A 14,799-nucleotide genomic window follows, 5' to 3' on the forward strand; every position below is an offset into this window, starting at 1 on the left:
CAATGTTTGATATTTGATTGTCATTTTCTGTTTTTAATTTGGTTTATCATTATATTTTTTAATATTTTAAATAAAACTCCCTCCCCTTTTTCCCATCTGTTCTACCACCTCTTCCCTGCAAAATCTCTGCGCCCTCATGCCCTTCCATTCCCCATTGCTGCTTCCACCTGTCCCTTCTACCTCTGCTCCCCCCATATAAAACCTTTCTTTGCTCTCACCTATCTATTCCTCCTAGCAGGAGCTAGTAGACCTTCACTAGCTCCTGCCATCCTTTCCACTCTGCTGTTGCCCATGCCTCCAGCCATTTGTTCTCTTCCTGTTCCTCTATATACAGTAGTATATTTTCCAGTTGCTGTTGTTTACCTGTCATGGATCTAAGTGAAAGAGCAGTAGTGGCGGAGAAGGTGGACAGCATGGAGGGAAGCAGCACTAGCTCAACCTGGATGCTACATACTGTACAGTACACATGTACAAATCTGTGCATGTCTCTTTAAGTTATAAACAGCATGTTATTTAGTCAAAACACACCATTTAAAATATCATTTACAGTTTGGGCAATAGGAATATGAATAAACTGTAGATTTTATAGGGAATAATGTACCCACAATTGTAAAATATCAGGATATTATAAATCACAGAGGAGTTTGCTGACCAGATAAAGGAACATGACTGATGGCCGAGTGCTTTTATACAGATAATGGAACTACAAGATGACTTTTATGACTCTCTTATTTTACAAAATAAATAAATAGGTAATTAAATAAATAAGTTATTATAGGTAATTAAATAAATAAGTTATTATAATGCACATGTTTCAGTAGGTCGTGTATAGTGATTAGACAAACAGTTCCACTTATTCAACAGAATGGTTGATACAGTGCCACAGTAATAGCAAACAAGGGGAAATGTAGAAGCAGGAGTTATCTCTCTAATGTTTTATTTACCAGTAGGTCTTTCCATCTGACCCGAGGTCACCCATTCCGATTAGAAGAAAAGAGGTTCTGCCTAAGTATTCGGCAGGGGTTTTTTACAGTGAGAGCTGTGAAGATGTGGAATTCTCTCCCTGAATCAGTGGTACAGGCTGATACATTAGATAGCTTTAAGAAGGGGTTGGATGGTGTTTAGCAAGTGAGGGAATACAGGGTTATGGAAGATAGCTCATAGTACAAGTTGATCCAGGGACAAGTCCGATTGCCATTTTGGAATCAGGAAGGATTTTTTTCCCCCTCTGAGGCAAATTGTAGAGACTTCAGATGGGGTTTTTGATGGACATGTGTCTTTTTTCAACCTAACTTATTATGTTACTATGTTACTTACTTCCATAGACATATGGATTGCATTAAGCCCACTTAGGATACTTGTCAAATACTCACTGATCAAAGGTGTCTGCCCTACCTCATGGTTACATAGTATTATAAAACAAGTAAAAGCATATTTGTAGAGGTCAATGCATGTATGCCTCTTTTCACTGAGGAAGGTCTCTTGTAAAATATAAGGATATTATAAGTTACCAAGGCGTTCCATGACCATATAAAAACACAAGGCCCAGGTGACTTCTAATATCCTCATATTTTGCAAAGGGGTACTTTATTTATTATGATACAAAAGTTTCAGTGAGTCGTGTCAGAAATGACACCACTAAGCTTTGATTATAACCAATGACATCACTATGCACCATTTATATAACTTGTAATTTATAATTTACAGGGTATTCATGGCTCTTTATTATATAGTGAGTAAAGTACCCCCTATTGTAAAATATATTGTTAATAAAGTACCTCCTCTTGTAAATATAGGATATTATATAAGGAGTTCCATGACTTGTATGACCTTCGGCCTCATGTTTTTATATGGTCATGAAACTCCTCAGTAACTTCTAATATACTCATATTTTACAACAAGGGGTACTTTATTTATTATAATACATATGTTTTAGTGAGTCATGTGACAAAACTGACATCACTACTTACCGTTTATAACTGATGACATCACTACTCACCATTTATAAGGATATAATTTAGAAGATATTCATGTCTTTTGTGTATTATATAGTGAATAAAGTACCCCCTCTTGTAAAATATAAGGATATTATAAGTTACCGAGGAGTTTCATGACCATATAAAAACACGAGGCCGAAGGCCAAGTGTTTTTATACAGGTCATGGAACTCCGAGGTAACTTCTAATATCCTCATATTTTGCAACTGGGGGTACTTTATTTATTATAATACACAAGTTTTAGGGAGTCATGTGACAGAAATGACATGAGAACTTACCGTTTATAACTGATGACATCATGACTCACCTTTATAAGGATAAAATTGTAAGATATTGTATGTTGTGTATTATAATAGTATATTTACCAGGCAAATGCTTGATCTGGCCTTGTATAACCACATCCTGAAAGCTGCTTTGTGTGTCGCATTAGTTTGAGGTCTGCATTCTGTGCAAAGCCTGATGCAGCCTGTTTCTAGTACATATGTGATATTTTAGCACATGCCTTCGACTTTACATTTTCTGCTTGTTATAAAAAAGCTGAAGCAGCAACAGCTCATGTAACTCAACTGCATTTATATAAATATTTCATGTTTAAGGGGGGGGGACAACTTAAAAAAATACAGTACTGTATTTGTCTAAGAGATTTAGAAATTTTTATTTTTTATCTTTTGTGGTTTTTAATTGTTTTCTCTGTTTTGCGCTGCTGTGATCCCTCTTAAACCATACAAAGAAGTATTATTTTTCGTTCATGGAAGGACATTTCAGAGGCTAATCATCTAGTCTCATGGCAGGAGTCTATGTTGGGAGGGCTATCCTAATTGATACAGTATATTTATACTATAGATATCTGTTCATTGATCAGAAAACTCTGAACAAAGTTGGACTGACCCACCAGGATACTGGGAGAAATCCTGGTGGGTTGCAGTTTCAGTATATGGTTTGATCAGTGATGTGCAACAGGGGGAAGAGGTAAAGGCGAGGCAGTCGGAGGTATACACTGCAACAAGGCACGCTTCAGGATTGGGGTTGGCATTGGGCTGTGGCAAGTGCAATGATGGAATGGGGAGATGGAGGCAGCTGGTGTGTGTGTGGTGCAGAGAGGTGAGGGGGGCTTTAACATTGGTGGCCAGTGTGGTTGGTCCATGGGGTTAGAAGTAAAGCTGAGAAAAGAAAGTATTGCCAATACCTGTATTTGATTTCAACGGGGTGCTCCCACTTTTATTCAAGGTGCTTCCAGACACTTAACAATGGATCAAACGTTTCGGGACCGCATGGCCCTTCCTCAGTGATCACTGAGGAAGGGCCATGCGGTCCCGAAACGTTTGATCCATTGTTAAGTGTCTGGAAGCACCTTGAATAAAAGTGGGAGCACCCCGTTGAAATCAAATACAGGTATTGGCAATACTTTCTTTTCTGAGATTTATACTGGCGTGTGGCTAGGCCAGGGCCATATATACCTGCATCCCCTGCTACGATTATTTTCTACAATAGAAGTAAAGCTGGCCATAGATGTTGAGATTTTTAAAAGATCCGATCCTCATCGTGAGACCATGATTTTCTCGGAACGATCGTACGATCATACGAATTGACAATCAACTAAAAAGACCAATTTGCCAGGAAAACAAAGGGGAGCTGCCTGCTTGGCCCTGCAAACATAGATAGATTGCACTGGGACGGACAAAGATTTTTTGACCTGGCAGATCAATTTCCTGACAGATGCTGGCCAAAAAATCGTAAGATGTACGATCGTTCGAATCCCACTAACCGCACGATAATTTCGAAGGATTGGTTGGACTTCCCTAAAATCGGTCGTTCGGCAAGAAGAATCATCTATGGGGAGCTTAAGCCCTACTTACCCAGTCTGGCACTGGGTTTGACATTCTTGACCAGGTTTCCTTAAAGAATCAGGATCAGTATCAATGAATATGACAGACAATAGCAATAGAATCCCTTTTGTTTCTTATATATGCAAGAGAATGAAACCCTCCTGTGCCCAGAATGAACTTTACCATGACTGTTGCTGAAAAAATTACAGTTTTTGTATGTGTGGCAACTTTACCCTACCAAACCAGGCAGTGTATGTAAAAGGAAAGCCGAAGGACACTGTGGGACCACATGTGCCACATGAACAAACATCCCTTATGCATTAGTGAGTACAATATATTCAGAAAAAGGCACTCCAAGCACATTATACACATATAAGGGCAATGGGTACAGACATACCAAGTATTATATAAGTATATTATATGCAGAGAGAAACAATGGGTACTAAAACCCCTAATTAAATTGCATACAAAGAGAAGCAAATGATACTGGCTTCCCAGATACATTGTATACAGAGAGTTAGTGAATACTGCCATTCAAGCATAGTATGTTATAGATTGGCAACTTTTAAATCAGTCTTTGTGTTTTTATTGTTTTTAAAATGTATGCCTTCCTATTCTGCCTCTTTCCAAATTGCAGGTGAAATGCTATCTGGTTACATATTTTGCACAGCAGGGTAATGCTTGAAATGGTGGACCTTGATGTAACATAAAGAAGACTCCACATCTGTAAAGCCTGGGCACCCCTGGCGTACAGACATGACTTTTATTCACACTTGATTTTCATTCAGAGCTTTCATACAGAGCTGATGATGAATTTGAGAGTCTCAAACTATTCTCTGCCCTGTCCAACACATGCACGTCATCTTCTACTGGAATACTGTAGCTTGAATGCTTAACACGTATTACTTGCTTGCAGTTGCTTTGTCTAATTTTTGGTTTCCCTGTAAATACTCTGAGGAGGATCTCTTCTTTTTTTTCTACAAGCAATATATACTTATCATCCAGTATAGCATTGGACCCGTTTGCTTTTTTGGATACATTCAGCATATCTGAGCGACAGGCCACCATTCTCTTCCTTAATGTAGGATAGAACTATATTTTTGGTTTCTTTGCAAATATTCACTATGAGTTTTTCCTGGGAAGTTTTGTCTCTGTTAATCTGAAAAGGTGAGCATACACCAACCTAGTATTTTTATCCAGTAGAAGTCAAGACTCCTTTTCCCTTTAAAAAAGAACAATGCTTTGATTTTTTTTTTTTTGCTTCCAACTGGGAAGAAAGCATATGACAACCTCTATATAACATATCACTATTGGTTCATATGGAACTTAGCATTCCTCTTTGTATTATGTATTTGGCCAGTAGGGGGCTCATTACTAAATAAGTGAATGATATAGACTATAACTTTTAAAATGTAAAAAAACACATGTATTCAAAGAAACTTTAAGGTCTTCAAACAAAACTAAAAGTAATAATTTAATGGATAGACTAGATGAGCTGGTTTTTTTTCTGCTGTCAAACAATTTTGCTGTGCAAGAGAAGCTGTATATACAACAGTAGAAGAAATATAAAATTAAAGTGATTAAAGTTGTTAAATAAAATGTCAAACATTGTGAGCAACTTGCAAATTGATTTCTGAATATGAAATTATAAAAACTCATGTCAATTCTACCTAGAACCTCATTTAGCCAGAAGTCAGAGCAGTTGCATGGCAGGAGCGATAATGTGTAATAGTTGTGATCCACTTGTGGGCATAAATGACCACAAAAACATTTTGGTGCTTAGTTTATAACAGTTTATTTTTTTTTTTGAGGCCAAGTTTAAGATTTTATATACAGGTACAGGTATAGCATCTTTGGAAACCTGTTGTTGTATTTTATAGATATATCCAAGTATCCGTATAGTGTATGAGATGTAGAATCCGTGATTTATCATAGCCAGGTAAAATGATGCCACCAAGGTTCCCAGAGATGAAACTATTTATTCAGATTATCCAGCCAAGAGGCAGCAAATTATGCAGAGATCTTTCAAAATGTACCCACAGGTTATACGTCCTTCATTCTCTCTCTCCCTCTTCCTTTCTAAGCCACAACCATCTCCATTGTTATACTGTTTCTATGGGGAATCATTCCCAAAGGGGAATGATTCTGATTGGCTGATGATAAGTTAAAAAGGAAAACCAACTAATTTCTTTAGATGTCCCTTTTACCAATAACAACCGTACAAACAGTTCCTCTTTGAAATGTAAAAGACCCTCTCCAGATGGTTTCTCGGGGTGTGTCCCACCTATTTAAAAAAGCCTATCTTACTTTTTTGCATTTTATTACAAGACAGGATGGGTCATAAAAACTCAGGACATATACTAGCTAGAGATGTCGCGAACTGTTCGCCGGCGAACTTGTTCGCGCGAACATCGGGTGTTCGCGCTCGCCGGAAGTTCGCGAACGTCGCGCGACGTTCGCCATTTTGGGTTCGCCATTGTTGGCGCTTTTTTTTGCCCTCTCACCCCAGACCAGCAGGTACATGGCAGCCAATCAGGAAGCTCTCCCCTGGACCACTCCCCTTCCCTATAAAAACTGCAGCGTTTTTTCACTCTGCCTGTGTGTGCTGAAGAGATAGTGTAGGGAGAGAGCTGCTGCCTGTTAGTGATTTCAGGGACAGTTGAAAGTTTGCTGGCTAGTAATCGTTTTGATACTGCTCTGTTATTGGAGGGACAGAAGTCTGCAGGGGTTTGAGGGACATTTAAGCTTAGGTAGCTTTGCTGGCTAGTAATCTACCTTCTACTGCAGTGCTCTGTATGTAGCTGCAGTGGGCAGCTGTCCTGCTTCTGATCTCATCTGCTGACTGCTGCAATAACAGTAGTCCTTGTAAGGACTGCTTTTATTTATTTTTTTGTTGTTTTACTACTACTACTACTACTACTACTACTATAAGAGCCCAGTGCTATTAGTCTAGCAGTGTTGGGGAGTGGGACTGGTGTGCTAATCTGCTGCTCCTAGTAGTTCAGCAGCACCAACTTTAATTTTTTTTTTTAATATTCATTTTTTTTTTATTTTACTTTTTTTTATTTTACTACCGCTGTAGTAGTGTATAAGTTGACCTTTTAGGCATTATTTGCCCTGTAGGCATTATTTGCACACTGTTTTCTTCAACCCGCCATCGAGCTGTGTGACCTTGTTCACATTCTGTCTAAATATCCATAATATTACCGTCTCCAGAAAAAACACCGGAGTCACTTTTTTCAAGCAGCCATAATATATTTTACGTAATCCGTATCCACCGCTGTAGTAGTGTATACGTTGGCCTTGTAGGCATTATTTGCACACTGTTTTCTTCAACCCGCCATCGAGCTGTGTGACCTTGTTCCCATTCTGTCTAAATATCCATAATATTACCGTCTCCAGAAAAAACACCGGAGTCACTTTTTTCAAGCAGCCATAATATATTTTACGTAATGGCGAAAAATGACTATTTTCAGCATTTATATGGCATATTTTTTCTGGCAACTGTGCTTCAGTGGCTGCGTCCAAAAAAACTGGGCAAACAATGCCTACAAGGTCAACGTATGGCAGTTGTTTAAAGAGAACAGTAGATTACTAGCCAGCAAAGCTACCTAAGCTAAAATGTCCCTCAAATCCCTGCAGACTTCTGTCCCTCCAATACAGAGCAGTATCAAGCAGATTACTAGCCAGCAAACTTACTATCATCTGTCCCTGAAATCACTAACAGCTCTCCCCCTACACTATCTCTTCCAAGCACACACAGGCAGATTTTTCAGATACATTTTTGCCCTTGATCCCCCTCTGGCATGCCACTGTCCAGGTCGTTGCACCCTTTAAACAACTTTAAAATCATTTTTCTGGCCAGAAATGTCTTTTCTAGATGTTAAAGTTCGCCTTCCCATTGAAGTCTATGGGGTTCGCGAACCGTTCGCGAACCGCTCGCGTTTTTGCGCAAGTTCGCGAATATGTTCGCGAACTTTTTTTCCGACGTTCGCTACATCCCTAATACTAGCTAAATTGCGGTTCATTACAATCCTTTGAAGTAGACACGAACTAAGAAATGTGCATATATCACTACACCTGTTCAAATTAGCTCCAAATTATGAGATGTTTAACTCCCATATAGCCCATTTAAAGCAAATAATTACAGCTTTTTAACTTATTTCCATTTTCTTTGTAATAATTAAACAGTGCCTTATACTTGAAGGTTTATTAAGGGGGTTATTTACTAAACTCCGAATTTATCTGATCTGGCTTTTTGGGGCAAAACTCGAATTTATTTTTCTTTTTAAAATAAAATTTTTAGAGATGTATTAAAGCCCGATGCCGAGATTGTGTATAAGTCAATGGCAGAGGTCCTAATCCTATTTTGAAGTTTCTAGGGTCTGCCCTAGAATTAGTCCAAAAATCTGACCATTTCGGACAAAAATCCGAAAAATTCGGGCTTTCTGGAAAAAGCCAGAAAAAATCAAGCAATTTGGGGAAAAATAAAACAAAAAATTACAATTAAGGATAAAATTGGATATTGAAGTTTGGTCATGTTATTTTTTTAATAAAAAAATGAGATAAATTCAGATTTTAGTAAATAACCCTCTAAATGTTCAAATGCTTTTCAGCAGACTTAAGGAATGGTGATTCACTGAAAGACCCCTTATCCAGAAATGACCTGGTCCTAAGCATTCTGGATAATACATACTGTAGTAACCTGCCTGTGTGGACATTTTGTTTAAGGGCATTCCTGCTGGTTTGCCATTACCTTATGATTCATATTCCTGTTCCTGAAATCCTGCTTCCTGTCTAAGCTGAGAGGAAGTATGGAGCAGGCCATGTTGTAATAAATGCACCAGAAGTTACTGTGCTTGTTTGACTGCTTCCAGTGTACCAACACAGCATAATCATTTAATCCTCTGCTATCAAAGCAGTTTATTATACATTCAATACCTGTAATGTATTTAGACCCACAATAGGTACTATGGTTTAAAGAATGTTTCACAAGGTTAAAAAAAATCAGACAGATTTCTTACCTGGACATTTCGTACCTGGAACTCCTTTTTGACTGGCAGTTCCCATCATTTCTGTAGAAGAGTGCTAAAAATAAGTTTTAAAAAAATCAGCACTTTTTTTTATTGTTATGAGGAGCATCATGAAACAATTATTTGGTTCTCTGTACTTTCTTGGTAAGAGAATGAAAATCTAGGAACACATACCTCCCAACATTTTGGAAATAGAAAGCGGGACAAACATTTTGACCACACCCATTTTTGTAGCCACACCCCTAACTAAAATGTTCATTTTACAAAATGTGTCAGGTTATGAAAGTTTCAACACATTTCTGTGGTTTAAATGTGTTATTACAGTTTTGCAAATTAAGGTGAATTGCCCTTTAAGCTGCATGTCAGTGTTTTCCCAATAGACCTGCTTATCTTTTTCTGGCTCTTCAGTGCAAGAGATCAAAGAAAGAGAAAAGAAACTCGGGACATTTCAGTAATAATCGGCGACTGCAGGTTGAGCTGTCAAAATCAGGATTGTCTGTGAAAAGCAAGACATTTGGGAGATATGGAAAAACAGTATTACACACACAAACACACTGAACTTACTTTACCAGCAGAGTGGGTTCAGCAGTTCTATAAACTATTAGTATGATTCAGAGAATAATATTCTGAGACAATTTGCCATTGGTGTTTATTATTGTGGTTTTTAAGCTATGCGCCTTTTTATTCAGCAGTTCTCAGTTTCAGCTTCTGATTACTATAGTCCAAATTATTCTAGCAACCATGCATAGATTTAAATACGAGACTGGAATATGGATAGGAGAGGTACTGAATAAAAGATGAGCAATAAAATGTGGCAATAACAATAAATGTGTACCATAAAAATAGAGTTGCCGCTCACAGCTCCATATGCGTGTACAGGTGCAGTCTTCCTGATTTCTCAGGCCCCTTTAATCAAGGACATCAACACACATAGGAGCTCACCATCTTGGATCATGTTTCACTACCTGCCATAGAAGCTGATGCTACAATGCTGGTTATTAAAACAATTATGTCAATGTGAATTTGTAACTAATTAAGCTTGTTTTTTATATACGGTATACTCAGGGGCGTTTCTGCCATGAGGCAAGGTGAGTACCTTGCCTCAGACGGCAGCTCCCCAGAAGTTACCATGGACGGCAAAAAGCCGTTCCTGTAACTTTAAGAGCCGAAATTCTGGCGCAGATAGCGATATTTCGCACTCTACGCTAGCAACGCGCCCCCCACGGACCTCCCGTCGGCAATCCTAAGGTAAGCCTGGGGGCGGCATTGAGAATCAAGCGTTGATGCTTGAAACGCGCCTGGGTATACTGTATATGATGCAGGGGCAAACCTGCCATGAGGCAAGGTGAAAAGCTTGCCTCAGGTGGCACTGCCCGCAAGTTACCATGAGCAGCAAAAAGGCAGCTCCTGGTAACTTTAAGAGCCGAATTTCCAGGTAATAAACCAGAAATGAGTCTCTTCTAGTGCAGAAAGCATAATTGCGCTAGCTATGCGCCTCTCCTGATGCAACAAAGAAGTGGGGAGGGGGCATAGCTGCGGCTTAGGGGTAAGAATCGCCCCTGGATGAGTGGGTCCCTAAAGCTCAGGCAACTGACAGCAGCCCAGAGCATGTGCTGTGAGTCAGCAGAAAAGAAGATGGCAAGCTAAGGACTGTGGTTGCCTTTGGCTAGTAAAAGATTCCAAAACATAATGTTTTTGCAATTCACTAATAAGATGTAGTTCTCCTTTAATACATTAAAAATAGCTTTCCGCACTGTTTTGTTCCAGGGCATCATGGTGATGTCATTTACTTTATGTGGTTAAGGTCACAATACAGTCAGCCGCTGCAGTAAAAAGCTCATATGTGGTTTCCTCTATTTGCTTCCATTTCTTGACAATAAACCCATAAGGTGTGAAGTCTGAACATGTCTTTGCTACATCAAACACTTGTTTGTTATTTTAACACTTTCATAACCTAATTGTGATTGGCATTGTGGTGAAAGCCAGGTCCTTTCTCAGGACCTATCAGCCAAGTGGAAAATCTACAAATTTGTGTGTTATTCCAGGTATATTATGATTATTTTCTCTCAATAAGCGACAATGCCAAACTCTACCACCTCTGCTCATTTAGCTAGAAGAGGTACTCATATATTTATGAGAATAAACAGAAATGATACAATCACATCTCTTTCCTTGAGCCACCATTTTGTGATGGTCTGTGTGCTGCCTCAGAGATCACCTGACCAGAAATACTACAACTCATGTGACCTAATATGTATGGTTTATTTGGTTTGTTTATGTGCACCGTGAATCGTAGGGTCCCAGGGGACGGCCCTTATTTTGTAAAATGGCAATTTTCTATTTAGGATTACCCAATGGCACATACTACTAAAAAAGTATATTATTATGAAAATGGTTTATTTACATGAAGCAGGATTTTAAACATGAGCTGTTTTATGCAATATCTTTTTATAGAGACCTACATTGTTTGGGGGGTATAGTTTTCCTTTAAAGGACAAACTGAGGAATTCAGAAAGATTCCAATCAGTTCAATATTTGTTATTATTTAGCAACACTTTTCTGACAGCCAGGTAAGTTTTAAGGAATTGACTCAGATTCAGACATTTATTTTCCATGGAAACAAATTGCTCCAACGCAGCAAATATACTGTTAAAATGTATTATCTATTTAAAGGTGGTACTGCTCGTAAAAGAAAAAAAAATGAAGACTGGTAAATCGGCCCTAATGTGTTACATTATTATACCACTGAATGACAACTTGGCCAGACAGAGATCTGCGTTGCTCTGGTTCCTGTGAACGATACTTTAACTGGTGGGATGGACAGTTTATTAACCACCATACAAGAATACAGATTGCTTCCAAGCCAGAACTGCATAGGACAGTATTGTTTAATGTGATCCTCAATTTTATTAATCCCTTATTACAGTATTCTTGGCATATTTACGGTATGGTGCTCCAATCCAAATTACATGCCAATTAAAAAAATATAGGGGGTAATATAATAAATATGCTTACATTTTCTACTAATTAGCATTTCCTGGTCAGGTATTTTAAAACAAACTTATTGGTCACTTTGTGTTACTAGAGACTGATGCCTATTTGCTGCCCCGCACACACAGGGCTTGTGTACATTTTTGCTCATACCCAATAACTTTCTTACTTTCTGAAGAACACTTCTTGACAATCCCAAATAGAAGACTCAAAGTGATTATGGATGTGTCAGGCTTGTTGTGAACAAGAACCAAGGGAAATTGATGTTCATATTAATAGAAAAGATGTAATGAATATCTAAATGTACTGCCATGGTTGAACCTATCTGCTCCAAATATCTAGATGATAAGGGATTGATCATAAAAACATATCATATTATCAGAAACATTCTTAATATGCAGTAATGTAACTAGAGGGGGGCGGGCCCTGGCGCGGGAATCACAGCGGGGCCCCCCTCCGTACACTATTTTCGGCCGGAATCCAGTGGCAAGCGAGCTGCCTGGGGGCCCTGAGGGGGTGCGGGCCCTGGCCCAATTGCACCCCCTGCTCCTCCGGTAGTTACGCCACTGCTAATATGATCAATTTAAGCTTTGGCACCATTTTTGAAACATTAGTTACTTTTTTTTTTGGTAAGGGCCAATGATGTATTAGGCCTAACCCTAACCCCCCAAAAATATTACAGTTGGGCCCATACCTAATAAAGCAATGATCCTTGTCCCATTCAACTAACATATCAATATGGGACGTTGCACTGGTGAAAAAACAAAAGATACCATACAAAATATAAAGAATAGAAAAGTTTAAATATTGACTGGACTTGGTTGGACTTTTCTAACCTTATAATATTTTGTAACACAAAATGTCAGCAGTTGGACAGAGCTGGGGATTTGCAGGACCATACTGATCCCCTTAATTCCCTTTTCCCCCCAATAGTTACGCTACTGCATATAAACCTTGTTAATGGTGGCTAATCGAAATAATCTGCTTTTAATGAGTGCATTTGCTTTGCATTTCAGAAATATTATGTAAAGTTGAATCAATTCCACAAAAATGATACTAAACAATTCAATGAACCATTCACTGAAAATGGGTGAAAGTCATTCCTTCCCTTCTCTTTCAATAGAATCCCACCGTTTTATCTTATAATATTGTTAAACATATGGTATTCTACATGGTTTCAACTGCACACAAACATTGATCTCTGCACATACAAAAAATAAAAATGTATTTTTTAAAAATTGGGTTTGAGCCAAATAAAGTGGTGTTGGGGGGGTGTTAAATATTAACATTCTTAAAGAAATGTTATCCTTTATGAAGGAAAAAAAAAAAAAGAAATCTTACCTTTCGACATAAGAAGAGCAGAGCGAATGAGGCAGAGGTGCAGGCTAAGCAAACTGCACAAACAGTGATGCTGATAAAGCACAGTCTTTTTTTCATTATATGCTGCTCCTGGCTTACATTGCTTTGTGGTTCCATTATATTCAGCTTCTGAAGATCCTCTGTGCAGGAAGATATGTTTTGCAATAAGCTATTTTAATCTCATAACAGCAGAAACAGTCACCATATAAACTCCCACTGCATACCTTATCTACCCAGATCATTGCTCTACTTAGAAATCAAAAACACCCTTTTCCTAGGTTGGTTTCTCCACCTCTTTCTCAAAAAACAAATAACCTTTAAAGAAAAAAAAAAATACAAGAGCGAGAAAGCAAGAAATGTTGGAACAAAGAAAACTTAACATTGTCGCTGAAGATTTGTAAAATGTATCAGGCTTCTCTGTCTCTCATATGTTTCCCTTCTAGGTTGGTCTATTTCTACTAGTGTCATACTCCGTATGATCGCTAATACATGAAATGGCTTGAGTCATGACTTCTAGATAAAGGTTATATATATATAGTAGATTTGTTGAAAAGTTAAATATAATACAATAATTATTCTCTGTATTCAGCCTTTCCAAAACACTCTACATTTGTGCCACTCTGAATGCAAAGCTCAGCTTTTCTGAAAATGACTGTACCTGCCTACAAGTGAATGGAAAAGAGCTTCCAGCAGAGAGAGGCGGTTTGATTGCTGCACTTCTTCCTGAGAGGGCCACAGTGATGAAAATGCCCCGTGTGTGCGATTCCACTTATTATAAATTCAATAAGATTAGGATCAAGTCACCTAGTGGCATCCAGTTGTGAGTCACTTCTAAATCAGAGTGTTAAAAGACATTCGATACATAGGCAATACAGATTGGCATAGTTACTAAACTAGAAATAACATTGTTTTGCTACTGTAATGTTTAAGTGGCTTTTTGCCTGCAAATAAGGTGTGTCATACTTAACTGAACATTTATCTTATCATGTAACATATTCATAGTGGTTATTATTTTAGGTGATTAATGCACCTCAATCTCATTCACCATTATATTACAGAAAGCAGAGAAAGTCACTTGAATACAAAAAAGAAGCACTGCTGTAGGGATGAACCTAACGGAAATACGTTTTAAGCCTACCTATGTAATTATGTTTTGGATGGTCTATTAAACCTTTTATCATGGGTATGGAAATCAGAGGCAAACAGCAGAATACCTGCTAATCAGTGCTTTATTGTGCGTCCACACAACATGTTTCGGGCAGCAAAAAGGCCCTTTTTCAAGTGTGTACAAGTCACAGTGAAAAGTTGCTTTAAAGAGCCACACAGGAAGTCCCACCTCTTAATTAATCAATCAATATATCACATTTAACCCTTAAAACAATTTTTTACAATTGGCTCTTAACAATGTTACCAATGCTTATCTAGATATATAACATATAAAAAATGTTATAAAATCCATAGAAAAAGTTAAACGTTAAAAGATCATATAATTGTGAAGAATACATATAAATATAATAGCCTCCAAGTCCATCCATCGTGTCGCAATGGTGTTAAAAAATTGTGCATTGTGTTCCAGGCAATTCCCAGTGATGTG

General features: G+C 38.1%; 1 protein-coding gene across 1 annotated transcript in view; it reads right to left on the reverse strand.

Annotated features, from left to right (window-relative positions):
- LOC121396891 (tumor necrosis factor ligand superfamily member 8-like) overlaps positions 1-14,216 on the reverse strand; it is a 29,147-nt gene extending 14,931 nt beyond the window's left edge. Inside the window, exons 1-2 of the mRNA XM_041572507.1 lie at positions 13,188-14,216; positions 8,847-8,910 (exon numbers count right to left, since the gene is read on the reverse strand). Of these exons, the coding sequence (XP_041428441.1) occupies positions 8,847-8,910; positions 13,188-13,322 (199 nt within the window). The 5' untranslated portion in view covers positions 13,323-14,216. The remainder of the gene's footprint in view (positions 1-8,846; positions 8,911-13,187) is intronic.
- Between the last annotated feature and the right edge of the window lie 583 nt (positions 14,217-14,799).

This window comes from Xenopus laevis, chromosome 8L, assembly GCF_017654675.1.
Source record: "Xenopus laevis strain J_2021 chromosome 8L, Xenopus_laevis_v10.1, whole genome shotgun sequence".
NCBI lineage: Eukaryota > Metazoa > Chordata > Amphibia > Anura > Pipidae > Xenopus > Xenopus laevis.